We start from the raw sequence: 16,130 nt of genomic DNA on the forward strand, positions 1-16,130 counted from the left end.
TAGACGTAATTGGAGATCAAGAGATGGGACTTCATACCAAAATCAAAATCACTATGAAAGACGTGTACGACATGATGTAGAACCTAATCATGATAGCGCAGTACAGTGTACGTTATTAGAACCGTATGCAAGTTCGAATGTAACCTGATTACCGTTACTGAAATTAGGTTAAATTCATGTTAGTTGTAGATTCTTGTAAATTTTCATTTTAAAGTTTATGTGTTAATATCAATAATGAAAACGATTCTTATAAATACTTGAAATGCTTAGATAGAGTTTTAAGTAGACTGGAAAATTGATTTTCAAATGATTTTTATTCAATTTAATTCTCTTTAATTCTCATTAATCAATGATAATTTTCAAATGATTTTTATTCTTTCTTGTTAATGTGAAGAATTATAATTCGATTTATAATTAATTAAAAGCAAAGATTATTTATATTAGATTGATTTGTGTTGAAAACTTAATTGTCAAAGATTATGTTAGAAAGAAGCTCTATTCTATAAAACTACTTATTCAACGACTAACTTGAACGATATTCTTCTTTATTATAACATCTTAGTGCTACGATGTATACCTTTAAATGCAACATCTAACTTGTTTGTTATTTAATGCGCCCGAAAAGATTAATCTTATTTGTAACCCACGTTTGTCCTTTACATTTTTTGAAATCGCACTCTCCGACGATTAATTAAATGAGCGACGATATTTTTAATAAGAAAATATATTAATTATAATATAGTGGATAATAATGAAATAAATATAATTAATGTAATTAAAGATAAATATTGATGAAATGAAAGAATTGTTATGAATATATTTATATATATGTGTGTATATGTGAAATATAATGAATAATATACAAGGTGCGATCAAAATATGATGGACATATGTGATGTAAAAACACTAATGTAAACGGACCAGTGGTTCTTGAAGATAAAAGCCAAGCCTACTCATGACTTTTATATTCAGTCCCTTTGTCGAGCGACATTTTTATATAACAAAATACTTTGGTTTGTGTAATATTTACCTGTACCTTGGGCAGAAAGTACTCATACATATGCACTATACTTAGTAGAATGTTCATTTCATATTAACAAAAGAAGAATGTTTTTAATATATGTAAGTGATTATTATGGGATAGTTGTTGATATGGATATGTTTTATGGTTACCTAGTCAGTGAGTTTGTGTACTTAACAGTTTTAAGAAAAGGATATTATAAGTTATATCAAATAATAAACCAGTTTAACACCGTTTATAGACGTTGTCAGTTTTATTACAAAGGTGAGATTAATGGTATTTAAATATCGAAGCTAATATTTTTATGCCAAAGAAATACTATCACTTCGAATTTTTATCTCAGCAAACGAACCAGGTTGACGACTATCTTTTTGATAAGTCGTTGTAATGTGCAAAGTATTTAAAGTAACGATCTTATTACAAAACAGATATATTGTTTGACCGTTTTTCGTGTTATGTTTCATATTTTATTTAAATATTAATTTACCTTTAAGGAAATAGATTTTGAGACGAAACTTGCACAGAACGCCATAATGCGTTGTTGCCAAATTTGTACGTTTACTGTAGTAGTCACAATAAGAAAATTCCTGAATTCTAGCGTTGCAGTTCGAGAAGCGGAATTGCGTTAAGGGTCGAAAACTAATTTCTCTAGTAAGTATCCAAGCAGAATTCCATGATTACTTTCTTTATTATCTGGCATCAGTAAACACTCGACACTATCTGGCAACGCCACACTACTTAAGCAGCGTTTAACATGGCACTGGGAACACCTAGTGATCCACCTGAACTCTTCACTTACTATTAGCGTATTTATCGTAAATAGGAAATATCATATAAAACAATGGATATACACAACGTGGTCTAAATCCATCACTAGAATTGTTGTTTCTTAAACTTTTTTTCTTGCTTTTATTAGTTATCCACTTCTTATGATTTTCACATAAACGAATATTAGCAAACAGAAGTTTTACGGAAGTACGTTATACGGATTGTTATTTGATTAATAATGGAAGATTATTTTAGCGCTTTTTAAAACTAACTACAAATATTGAGGTTTGTGAGTACTAACGTACATATCAGGTAAAACAGAAAGCAGAATCAATACTTTCCGGCACAACAATTTATAAATATATTTATAAAACAATGTATAAACAACTATACTAAAATAAGTTCTGTAAAAATGCAATACTTACTTCTGCGCAGGTAAAGCTGCCAAATCCTTGCCAGAAATTTCACTGTATTCTGAATTCAGCTGTTTCGTATGCGCTTCTGATATCAATGCTGTATCAGTTACTCCTGGGCACAGTGTCACTACCCTGATGCCAGTTTTATTGAAGTGGTACTCGTCCTTGAAAAGAGGAAAGCAAAAATATTTTAGAATTCATCTACTTTATGTTTTACTGTGATATAGTGAAATCCAATAAATAGATCAAATAAATAGTAACAAAAGAAAAAAAAAAGATGTGGTTTTGTCATAGGAAATATCCATTATACCTGTGTCTTCGAATTCAATGTGAAATTTCTTACTTGTATTGAATGAAATCTTTTTGCACAAAAATAAACAAAAATTTAAATTTATTTTTGTTATAGGCAACAACTTAAATGACAGCTTTGAATGTAACTTGATTCATAATGGAAGAAGGATCTTAGAAAAGTTTATCATTTCATGAAACTGTTGCAGAGGTATGATTTCATTAAAATTATTATTCATTGACAAATTTCCAAAACTGAAAGAAAATTTTTACAATAATTTTTCAATAGACAGAGATAATAAACTTATTCATTAATACTAATAAGTTTAATCGACCTTGTTTGACCTTGTTATCCATAAAAGAGATAGCCTTGAGCTTTGGAACTAACTTAAGGAAAAAATCAAAATCTAATCAAAGCAGGAAAGAAACTTATGTTAATAAACTTTGTGATACAATTTGGCGTATCATTGTCTTCATCAGACAGATTATTACATGATGTATCTGACGAGGGCAACATTGCCGAAACTATAACACAAGGCTATTAATATATTCAACGAATTTAAAGAGTTCGTTAGTGAATTCTCTATGTCTGTGTTTGTGTGTGTGTCTGTTATATGCGCATTTTTCAATTTTGAGTCCTCCATTCGATAGAGAATCACAAACTATCTGCTAGAATTGATCGAATTTGTCGCGTCACTCTTACCATTCCCGAGATATTGGCCAAAACATTCGGATTTCGGGGAGATTTAAGGAGCCATATCTCGGGAACCGTAAGTCACAAGAGAGATTATATTTTGCGAATTTTTCCAATTTTGAGCTCTCCATTTTGAACATATGTCTTCGTAAAACAACACATCGTAGAACGTTCTAACAGAACTCTTAAACAAAACATGTGGAAAAAATTTAGTACTCAAGAAATTGTAACATAGATATACTACAAGAACTATTTAATGAGTATAATAGTAAAGTACATAGAACAATTGGTATAAAACCTGTAGAAGTTAATAACAAAATTTAATTCTTTTAAGTTCGTTCTGGGCTCTTGAAGCATTCTTATTTTTTTTTTTTTCTTTGATCAGATATCGACTGTTATACTTACACCTTGATCTAATCCATAAAGTGAGGTAATAAATGTCAAGGTACAGCTTAGGAATGACCCAATGGTGGCTTCACTCCTAGCTGCACCTCGGACGATAATTTTCGAGTAATTATTTCCTGTTCATAACGCTAAGGAGATCAAATTTGCCACTGCTTATACGGTAGTTATATTGACTTACCCCAAAAGATCGGCTGAGACCAACAACACCATGTTTCACAGCAGCATAAACTGGAGCACCACGGAAAGATTGAAGTCCCAAAATAGATGCAATATTGACAACAACGCCACCATTTCCTCCTTTGTTTTTGTCCATGTACTTGAAGGCCAGAAGTGTTCCACGAACAACTGCAGTCTGTGAATAGTAATAGTTTTGTATGTATACAATATCCTCTTATAATTATGGTACATTTTGTTCTGTTGCTGTGGAAATTATTTTCAGCCTGGTGCTAAAAAAATGGCTACCACGGAGATAACCGTCTTATAGGACAGTGGTTTCCACACAGTGTGTCGCGAAATTTTAGAATTTAAAAATTACTAAGCATTTAAACCTAGTCACTACTTCAAAGAAATGTATAGTTTTACCCTATTATAATTTATATTATTAAAAAATTATGTAACTGTCTTGTGTTGTCGCAGGCATTCAGTAAATTGTGTCTTCAGTTAAGAAAAGATTGAATACCACTCTTCTAGGAGACATCTTAAGAAATAAAGATACGTACGATATGGTGGAAAATGGGAATGGAACATTGGAAAATACTTCATTCCAAAATCGAAAACAACGAAAAACAAACTTTAAAGTCATATAGCTTCAAAACTATGCGATCCATCGAAATCGTTTCAACAAATTACTTCGACACTAATATGCGGTCTTTTCTAAATATTCGTGATACGACACAGTGACCTATAAAATGCTACTTAACCTAAACTTTTAGAGTATCATGTCTGACCTCATGAACACTTCTATTTTCGTAATTTGTATTTCAGAAAAAGACTATATAAACTATAAGTTTGAAATTTGCTGATGTCACTGTGGTATCGGATGGATTTACTGATGCTACGGTGCTAAAATGAGCTTTTACCCTAAGATTGACGATTATATTTATCATTTATTTACAACATAGGTTATCTCAGACTAAATGGGTTATTATTTGATTACGAGTGCTTGCAATCAGTACAAAAATATGATGTATTTACGTTCGGATCAATGCTAGTGGAACAAATGTACTTCAATAAATGAATATTAATCAATCTCAGAAGAGTCTGTTAGGTATAAGATTATTTAATATAGCTTTCTACAATAATCACGTTTTATTAAGATCAAATAACTTCCCTTTATCTCTCTCTCTCTCTCTCTCTCTCTCTCTCTCTGCTTAAAAAAGCAAGCTTAGACTTGACATGAGTCCAGAGCAGTGATGCCAACTTGGGAAAATCTCACAAAATGGGATTTTTTTACCTTAATTTTTCTAGTAGGGATATAGGGAATTTTCGTCAAAATTAGCAGTAGGCCTATATATGGGATTTTGCATATAGTTATTTCATCCATGGCAATAAAATTCTCTGTAAGCGGGGTGTAGGCTAATGACGCTTGAAAAAACTCGGAATCAGTGCTAATTACAAATTTTGTAGTTGGATGCAGGAACTTGTGAATCTCAAAGAAACAAGTACCGATGAACGTAAATTGCGCTCTGGAGTTTAAAAAAATCACGAATGGAAGGAAGTAAATTACCAAAGAAGAAACAGTCAATTTCTAAAACGTCCCGTATGAAATAACTGGAATATGAAGTTTGCCTAGTTTTATTACATTTAGAAGAAGATTATAGTCTAAAAGTGTCTAAAAGCGTCTAAATCCCTAAATTCTGATAACAAACTGTACTCATTTTCATCAACAATTTTAATACTCTTTTAGTTCAGGAAAATACTTATTAGAAGCTTAGATCCATATTTGCGAATAATTCACTCAAATATTGAAGAAAAGTAAGTAACATACAGAACTTTCAATTTTCATACTTTATACATTTTGAAAATTTTGAAATTAGTATAGTGCGTGGGAAATTTAAGAGCAAAATGGGAATTTATGCCTTTCGAGATGAGGTTTTAGAAGATTTCAGGTTGGCATCACTGGCCCAGAGCCATTACAGCGGAATCACAAGTAAGTCATAAAGAAAAGTTCAGTGGCAATCAAAATTAAACTGAAAATCTAAAATATCAATCAGATATTCTATTATACACAGAAAATTTTAATTTTCATGCATTAATTAATAATAAACTACTCATCTATTATGAATTAAATTTCCTCTTTGTACAACGTGATAAATATTGTTTATATATATAATAGAAAATTCTATTTTAAGTTAAAGTGAAAATTTTTGATTTGTAGAAAGAATTAGGCTCTATTCTTACAACTTTCATAGAATATACATATAATACTGAAAATTCATAAAACTATAAATTAGTTTGTGCAAACGGAAAGATAGTTCTAGAATAAGTCAGATTTAAAGTTCATACCAAATCAATAGCGATTTCAAGTTCCCATTTGCTGTCATCAAGAATACCGGCATTGTTTACGAGAATATCGGGTCTTCCAAATACAGTTTCTGTTTCACGAAACAGAGCTGAAAGATTTCAAAATAAAGGAAATTAACCAGTAAAGTTTACTGTAATGGAATATTAGATTAGTATCCTAACTAAAATTAAGGCTTACGTTACAACTTAAATTAAAAAGTATTCGAAATATTATGAAAGAAGTAACAGCATCTATATAAGCAACTTATATATTGATATTTGGTACCTTTATATAATACATTTGATATTTTGATATAAATTTTGGGTCTAATACAAGTTAAAATAATAATAATTTAATTTAATTACATATTTAAAGTGCTAAGAACAGCGTTAGGAAAGTATAGCTCTGTATGGTGTTAATTAAATACTTATGGTAAATAAATACATTTTTATCCAGCACTGGTACGAAACAGGAGCGTCATTTCAGAGTTTGCTTGGGGGGGGAAAGACCCCTTGATTTAAGTAAAAATTTCTCCTTTTTCACTGATTTACTTCTTTTGATAAAATCTATATAAATCTCAAACTCAGGGGGGGGCAATTGCCCCTCCCTGCCCCCCCTAAATGACGCCCCTGATACGAAATATAAAACTAGGTGTTGATTACTGTATATATACAGTGTGTCTATTAAATTTTAAGACTGGCATTATCAAAAAATAATGCTGAAGAGAATTACTTTGATTGGCTGCTAATTTTCAATATATGGCCCTTCTTGAATACAGGCAATTGCATGGTTGTATAGTTTCTGCTTCTTGGATTCTTTTCTGGAAGTCCTCTTGTCCAACAGTTTCAGTTTCTTTGGATATCCGAAATTGAGTAAAAATATTTTCCTTTCAACGTCATTTTGACCTTTGAAACAAAAAATAGTCTGCTGGAGCCAGATCAGGTGAGTAGGGTGAATAGTTGAAACTTTTTTTGGTCAAAAATGTCTGTACTTTAATAGCTCTATGGTACAGTGCACTGTTGTGTAACAAGAGCCAGTCACCCAAATGAGCCATCTTGTTCCACGATCTTTCGAACAGTATCCTTAACAATGTTCAAGTTCTCCGCAATCATCCTGAGGGACTGACAATGATTTTCAGCCAGGTTTTCCAGCACTTTTTCAACATTTTTGTCACTTCGAACAATTACCGGACGGCTATGTCTAAGGTTGTCGGTGACCACCTCCCGACTTTCACAAAAACTAAGCTGTTTGAATCAGGTGCACGGTCTCCGTGGCTATTTTGCCAAGTTTTTCATAAAACTTGATCTATTATCTACTCCACTTTACAAACAAAGAAAACACATCATCATCATCATCATCATCATCATAGGTATTCTGCCTTTATTGGCAGGTCACTTGCCGCAGCTGAGAAGCTTCCATGCTCCACGGTCCTCCGCTAACCTTTTCGTCTTCGCGTATGATCTTTCTGTTTTAATATCATCCATTAATTGTAGTCTCCTTCGCCCCCTCCCTCTCTTTCCCGCCACCATACCCTCTAGGATGTCCCTCATGATACAATCTCTTCTTAGGCAATGTCCCAACCAGTTTCTCTTCCTCTTCCTAATAATATCTAGAAGTGTTCTTTTCTCACCCACCATTTCTAACACTCTCTCATTCGTTTTCCGCTCGACCCAACTAATTCTTTCCATTCTTCTCCACACCCACATTTCGAAGGTTTCCAGTCGATTTTCGTCACCTTTACGTAATGTCCACGTTTCCGCCCCATACAGTACAACACTCCACACGAAGCATTTTATGAGTCTTTTTCTCAACTCTTTGTTCAAGGTCCCACAAAACAGACTTTTCTTTCTTTTAAAGGCTTCTTTCGCCATTCCTATCCTTGCTTTTATTTCACGTTCGCATTTCATGTCATTACTAAGAATACTACCCAGGTATCGAAAACTATTCACTTGTTCTATTTTCTCCTCTCCTACTTTTATATTTGACACAGACCCCTTCGTTCCAATCACCATGGCTTTTGTCTTTCTAACATGTAACATGGCTTTCTAACATCATCATCATCATCACAGTAAAGAAAACACAGTTTACTGAAATCACTGTAACTCACAAAATTCCGAATATAAATTCGTGAATTCTTAACACAATGCACAACACCCTCGATACTAAAAGCTACACACAATAACCACTTAGTGGCTCCAGCTGTTATCTTACAGTGTTGCCAATTTTGAAATTTAGTAGAAAAAATGAAAAGAAATCTTTGAGTTTTACGTCCCACGTTTAGGCTGGCTAGACTAAAGGAGACGGTGATGCTGAGAAATGAATGAAATGGTGGAATGAAGAAAGTGGGAGGAAACGGGAGAACCCCGAGGAAACCCACGCACACGGTGTTTGTCCACCACAATGTTCACTTGGCGGAGCTGGGATCGAACCAGGGACCCCATGCATCAGAGGTGAACGAACTACCACAGAGCCACCGCGGCCCTCAAGAAATTTAGTAGACATTCTGTGTAAATACAATATCGTCGTATAAAAACAGTCATATAAAGTAAAATAAAATAAAATAGAACTAAAATGAAAGTATTTAAAATAGCTCTAATCATCAGGATTAGATTTATCTAATGCTAAAATATACGAGTAAATATAAATTACGTATAAAATAGAAGCGCGTACCAACTATTTGTTCAAGAAGTTAAAACATAATACATAGTAATATAAATTCATCATAGCCCTAATCTCTTGGATTCTATTTGTGTTATTAAAAATATTATGTAAAGTAGGTCTACTTATAAGTGAGTCTTTGTACTATTTGTACACAGAAAACAGCAAATCAGAATGTGGTGTTGGTCAGACCAGTAAATATGAGTTATACAACTTTAATTTTCACCCGTCCATATTTGAATTCTGAACTATATTATAGAATACTCACCCTCAAAATCGTCTTCCTTGGTAACATCGCAACGGACAAATAGGACTCGCTCCTTCCCAAACTGACTTGCAAGCTCCTGAACTGACTTCTGGCCTTGGGCCGTGTTCACGTCACTCAGGATAACCTATTTAAATATAAACATATGCATAAAATTATTACTTTGGTGGGGGGTATTTTAGTTTAATAATATTAATGTACTGTACTAAAATAAAAGTAGAATTTTACTGTGTGAAGGAGGTAAGTTGCTTTTAAATCAAATGTCTTTTATTTTTTTTCTTTTGTGATAATTTGAAAATGAAATGAAATCTTTGAGTTTTACGTCCCACGGATATGCCGGTTAGGATAAAGGAGACGGTGATGATGAGTAATGAATGAAATGGTGGAATGAATAAAGTGGGAGGAAACGGGAGAACCCCGAGAAAACCCACGCACACGGTGTTTGTCCACCACAAAGTTCACTTGGCGGGGCTGGGATCGAACCCGGACCCCAAGCACCAGAGGTGAACGCTGTACCACTGAGCCACCGTGGCCCCTTGTGATAAGTTGTTTCGAATATTGATAGCATCAGAAAATTAAGACGAAGTCAATTGATACGTACGGAAGACATTTAAAAGTGCGAGTAATATTATTCTTGCTATCTTGCCAGAAGATGTCAATAAAAACATGGCATATAATTCTGTCAAACTAAAGAAAATTATTTGAAGAATTGACACTTGAAAACTAATAATTCTACAAAATCTGGTAATACTTTATTCTCACTTTTGGATTTACATCATAAAATTAACGACATATTTAAAACTTTCTTAATGAAAATTACTTTAATCTACCAAATACATACAAGGTGGCGCAGAGCCAACTGATACATTTCAAAGTTGAATATTGCGCAGGTGCGATAGCTTGAAGTGGGTTGTGGATGGGGAATTGGAAGAGAATAGGAAGCCCTTTCATAAGAAACCGTATGAGTTGCCATAGACATCGCTGCAACGTTGAACGTGTTTTGTGTTCGCACTTATTGTGAGATGAAATCAGTTATTAGAAAGCATCGATTCTTCAGACAATTTATCGTGGTTAATTGACACGGTTTCAAAGATCCATTGTAACCCTTACAGTGTTCTTATGAAACGTCGTCCTATTCTCTTTCAATTCTCTATCCGCAGCCCAATCCAAGCTATCGAGCCTCTGCAGTATTCAGCTTTCGAAATATGTCAGTTAGCTCTGTGTCACCCTCTACTGTACTCGAGATCTGATAGAGATTATGTCAACCGCCCCAATGACAAATATTGAATCAATTTATTTGTAACAAAGAAGTGCGATGTAATCTTATTATTTATCATATGTTAATAAAATTTTCTTAATAAAATATAAGTATAAAAGCTAGGCAAAAGTATTCTACTTGACACCTATAAACAGGGTTGCCAACCGTTCCGATTCTGTCGGGACTGTACCGATTTCTGACTTACTTGTCCCGCGTCCCGACCGGATACTCATCGGGACGCACATTGTCCCGGTTTATCGATTTTCAAAGTTAACTAATATTTTAGTGGGTCATTTTTACAAATGAATAACATTATTTTAAACGCACAGTTTTATCTATAAAATCAATTTAACAAATTCTATATAGTTTTCTCTCTAAACGTTGTTTATATTAAATAAATTGCAATTGTTTTAAGTGAAATGAGTATCAACTCAAAATTAAAACTTTAATGAACTTACTTTGGCCCCATTTTTCAGCAAGGCTGTGCAATAAGCCAAGCCTATACCTACAGCTCCACCAGTTACAATGGCTACCTTCCCTTGTGGATTCATGATTCTTTGTGGATTTATTTTTCCTACAAAACAAGAAGACATGATATCATTAAAGCATAAATTAATATTCTGCTGTTAATATCTAACACCGTAGAAAATGACGATGGCAATATAATAATTATATAGACAATAAATGATCTATTCATTATTACACCCAACTTGCAGGGCATAGGTGCTGACTATATTCAACATTTCTCTTTCTAGCTCGAGCTTAACCATAAGAATTCTGTTCATTTGTCACAGCCTTAAGGCGATCTATCCGCGTCGCTTCCGGAGTACACCCTAGACTAGGGTTACCAGACGAACTCTTTTAAGAGTACATGTACTCTTTTTCAAGGCATGTACTATTGTACTCTCTCTTTTTTCAGTGAAGTACTCTTTTGTACTCTTTTTAAGTGGGCTAATAATTGATGTGAATTTCAACATGCTAACAAACAAGTAGCCCTACCATATGTACAAATTATGTGTTCAGGGATTTTGTTATATTGCAGTTCATTATTAGATATAATTTTAAACTCAAGAAACGATTCGTAGTGACCAAAATGATAATCGTAGCATAAGCATAAATGAACGAAAAATCACTCATATGATAAAATCACTGTTACGTGAAGGAGTGATCCATTCTTTAAAAAGTGCATGATAAGAAAGAGAGAGTGCTTGATAAGAAAGATAATGCACCTGCAGTCACATTAGCAGCGTTGCCAATCCTAGCATAGTTATGCGAAACCTAGCATAACTTGAACTGTCTTAGCATCTGGCATAGCGTAGTCCTGCATAATACTTTACCTTAGCTGAGACCAAAATGTTATTCCTCTCCTTCTCTCTCTCTCTCTCTCTCTCACCCACAGGGAGAGTAAGAAATTCAGTTTTTGTAGCGGAGGGTAAGAAATCAAAAGGGGCGTTCAGTAAGCACAAAAACTGCCGGGTTCTTGGCCTTCCTTCAGGACGCAGATGTCTGTGAATGAGCATATATCGTTCGATTTCATATCATCTACACAAGTAGCATCTTTAAGCTTCCTCGATTGTTGAGTCTGATTTCGGATTTCGTAACCTTATTTCAATGTCAGAAACGTACATAATCGCTGAAGAGGAAATCTGAAATCAATTAAATACATATGTAATTAGTTAAAGCGTTATAAGCAACGAGTTAGAGTGCAAACAAATTCCTTTTGGCAGAAGTCGTGATTTTGAGCCACATCGCGTCCTCAAGAAAATAAAATTGATTTTCACTTATATTTTCTCGGTTCCAAGATTGTCAACCAGTTTTGCACGGAAATGAAATCCTTAAGAAACACGCATACTTCCTACACGTCGTGTACAACAAATAATACTTCGAATTTTTCTGAATTCAATAGATCCTGGTAAACGAAGTTATTATTAAGTAAAATATAATAAGGAAGAAAGCGAGTCTAATTTTGGCATAATTATATATGAAAGATCATAATTTTGTTAGCGACTTGGTGTTTTGAAGACTTGGTGTTTTGTTAAACTAAACAGCAAGAGTATTGTTATTTGGATTTTTTCGTGTCAATTGCTTTGAATCAAAGTGGTAGATAAAATGCCACGACGAAAGTGCAAATTGAATGACGATTTCAGAAGGAGTTTCCCGTGTTTAAAAAGACAAAAAGTGACTATGAAGTGTTTTGTGAAGTGTGTAATTCCGTTGTATCGATAGCGAATAAAGGTCGCGCAGACTTGAATCAACATTTATCTTCAGAAAAACACAGAAAATGCATACGTAGTGCTCATTCATCTAAAACAGTGCACAAATTCTTCTTAAAACAAGACACTGCAGAAGAAAATAAAGTATTGGCCACAGAGGCTGCATTGTTTCACACTGTGGCTCATCACCAAAACTACAAATCATGTGATTGTTCAAGGAAATTAGTTAAGCAGATTTTCAGTGACTCCTCACTTGCCACCCACATTTCCTTAGCAACAACGAAAGCAGAAGCTATAGTAAATAATGTTTTGGCTTCTCTTTACATAATAGCAAATGAGTCCAACATTCAGAATATAAAATATATTGGTGTTTCAAGTGATACTTTCAATCACGGAGCAATCAAGATGTGTCCTATTTTGATTCAGTACTTTGATGCGAATACAGATATGTCACATAAACTGTTAGATGTCACATCAGTTCCAGATGAAAAGTCTGACACAGTTTCGAAAGTTGTGGTTAATGCATTAAAAAACACAAAAATGTCTGATAAATCCATAGCTTTCAGTGGGGACAGTTACAATAGCAATTTTGGTGGTCTAAATGGGAAGGGGACTAATAATGTTTTTTTATCACCTTCAAACTTATCTTGATAAAACTATTTTAGGCATAGGTTACCTTTCTCATATCTTAAATAACTGTGTACAGTATGTACAGCAATGGTTGGGCAATTGACATTGAAAGCCTTGTGTTGAATATGTTTAACTATTTTTCAATTTACACCGTCCGAACTGAAGGATTAAAGGAATTTTCACCTTTTGTCGACACTGAATACAAACAACTTCTCTATCACTCCAAAACTAGATGGCTTTCCTTGTTCCCTGCTATCAGCAGAATACTCGAGATGTTCCCAGCCCTGAAATCATATTTCCTCTCCCTAGAACATCCTCCTGTTGTCTTTTTTTTTTTTTTTTGAAAACTCTTTAAATGAATGTTACCTCTGGTTTCTTCATTCATTGATGTTGTGTTTCTTAATAAAATTCAGGCAATGGAAAATGAGAATAACTCACTTGTGAACATCATATCCATTCTCACTTCCGTGGAAAGGACAATAACAGAAAGAAAAGAAGCAGAATTCTTGCCACTAAAAGTTAAGGAAGTGATTAGAAAGAGCCAAGAAAGTGAGCATCAGTGTTTAGTTTTAAGAAAGACATCATTGTACGTATATGACAGCTGTTTGGAGTATCTGAAGAAATGGACTGAAAATTGTGATCAGTTTCACATTATTCAATGGATGGAGATCCATAAAATTCCACAGTGGACAGATATCAAGAAAAGTGTAGAATTTATGATTGATAAAGGCATTAGTATCGAGGAGTCCATTTTGTTTGTTCAACTTTCGAATTTGAATTTTTTTTTCTGCCGGAATAGGAAAATGATAAAGAGTTCAATGAAGCATTGTCTCATAAGAAGTGGATGAACTATTTCAGTGATAATAAAGTATCGGTTTATTCTGAACTTTTGAAGATATGTCAGTTTTTCTATGCAACGCCTGCTCACAATGCCAACATGAAAAGGATTTTCAGTTTAATGAAATCACAGTGGACACAAGAAAGAAATAGACTGTCAGTAGATTCAGTTTAAAACCTATTGTTGACTCAGTACAACTTCAAAGACTTTAGTTGCGTCCAATTCTATTATCTTTGCTTGAAGGACAGAGACCTACTTCAGAAAGTCAGAAATTCATCGAAATACAACTAATTTAAAGGTAAAACTTTGTTTTAAGCATGTGGTTAAAATATTGTAGACAATCATAGTTACTTTAATTAGGATTTCATTTCCTTCCTTTAATCTTGATATAGCAATTATCACAGTCAATTTTAAGTTACGTTTAAAAAATGTTACAGTAAAGCCACGATTATCCGCGAGTGCTGCGAAAAGATGTTTCGAAAGCAAGAAACAAAGATGAGTGACTGATTTGTTTTAAAAAGGCGTAACTGATTTTTTTACAGAATAGTATTGTTCTTTGTTTATTGTTCTTTATTTTAGTGATTTAGACGTATAGCAAAAGTTTCTGTTGTAGTGCACAGTATATTAAAAGTTTTATTATTATTATTATTATTATTATTTTTTTTTTGTACGATAGAAAATAGTTTTTACGCTGAAATACTTTTTTCGTGTTTGCACCTTATTTTTATTCTCTCTTTTCGGGTAATCCTTTGCCATCCAATTCCGCGGATAATCCCGGCTTTACTGTATTTTAGTGGAAAGAATGTTGGTTATTAAACTCACTATTACAATTATTTATATTAATAAATTATGAGAAACTTGTATAATATTTATCTCTTATTATTATTATTATTATTATTATTATTATTATTATTATTATTATTATTACTACTACTACTATTATTATTATTATTATAAATAATAATAATAATAATGATAATAATATACAGTGAAATTTCAGTTACACTTTATTCATCTATATTTTTTTCAATAGTCATTGCTAAGTGTACTCTTTTTTCACTTTCACGATCTGGTAACCCTACCCTAGACCCATTCTATTTCAGGTGTGCTCCTTCTGGCGCTGCTGTCGATGTGTGTTTTCCGGTACCTCCCTCGAAAGAGGAAGGACAAATTGTTGCGGTCGACATCTTTCAATTGTTGGATGCTGAAGCATTGAAACAAAGAATTATTTCACAGACTTCGCTGTGCTTTGTCTTGTTATTCTAAGTAGCCTAAGTACGATCTTCACTCGTCAAGTCCAAACAACTGAATAACAAATTGGTAGCACAGCTGAGGTCATTCACTTCTTTTCCTTAGTACTAGGCTAGTCGACAAAGCGTTACCCCCCACAGCGAACGCGGCCTAAGTGGCTACACGGTAATTTTAGTTTCACCAAAGTTGTAAATTATACTATGAGCCAGTCAGGGTTTCCAGGTCTTTTTTCATTTCCCGCGCCAGAAGTGGTAGACCTGGATTCGATTCTAGGCAGGAGCTTATGTGGTTAGGGTCCCACGTTGAGCTGTAGTTCACGTCTGATGTAGCCTCGCTGATATAGTCGAAAGAGACGGAGCAAGAGGCATTTGTTTTTAAAGATATCCTCTGTATCGAAAACAAATATTAGACCCCAATCAATAAATTCCAACATTTACACTACTTTATACTTTACTAGCTATGCACGTGCCTTTGGAGAATGGGGTTCCGGATTCGAATCCTGTGGGAGATCATTGAAAAGTTTCAGTGCATAAAGGTAGTTTAGATTCCACCTTAAACTGTAGGTTCACATCTTGTATAGCTTCGGTGCTGAAAGGACCGCTAAATTCCAAGCCACCAACTATAAAATTTACATCATGATATTTTTAACCAATTCTCTGGTTTAATCTTTTAATTTTTTTCCTCTCATGATTTTGGCTTCTTCTGAAATTCCTACCCTCTACCAATTTTAGCACCTTATTTTCAGTTTCAGAACAAAGTTGATAAAACACGAGCAGTTACAGTTAAAATAAATAAATAAAATAAAATAAACATATCTTTCCCAGGAATATTTCTAAGCTGCATGGAAAGAAATGTCTGGAAACTGAAACATTATGTGTTTGTTTTACAAAACTAAGTTTCGAAATAATTAGGCAACGTAGTT

At 33.6% G+C, this 16,130-nt stretch overlaps 1 protein-coding gene across 1 annotated transcript in view; it reads right to left on the reverse strand.

The window, feature by feature from the left end:
• LOC145668870 (15-hydroxyprostaglandin dehydrogenase [NAD(+)]-like) overlaps positions 1–16,130 on the reverse strand; it is a 34,304-nt gene that overhangs the window by 3,971 nt on the left and 14,203 nt on the right. The window contains exons 2-6 of the mRNA XM_081737104.1: positions 10,735–10,850; positions 9,022–9,145; positions 6,098–6,204; positions 3,771–3,944; positions 2,215–2,369 (exon numbers count right to left, since the gene is read on the reverse strand). Coding sequence (XP_081593230.1) covers positions 2,215–2,369; positions 3,771–3,944; positions 6,098–6,204; positions 9,022–9,145; positions 10,735–10,827 — 653 coding nt within the window. The 5' untranslated portion in view covers positions 10,828–10,850. The remainder of the gene's footprint in view (positions 1–2,214; positions 2,370–3,770; positions 3,945–6,097; positions 6,205–9,021; positions 9,146–10,734; positions 10,851–16,130) is intronic.

This window comes from Thermobia domestica, chromosome 13 (genome assembly GCF_964235325.1).
Source record: "Thermobia domestica chromosome 13, izTheDome1.hap1.1, whole genome shotgun sequence".
NCBI lineage: Eukaryota > Metazoa > Arthropoda > Insecta > Zygentoma > Lepismatidae > Thermobia > Thermobia domestica.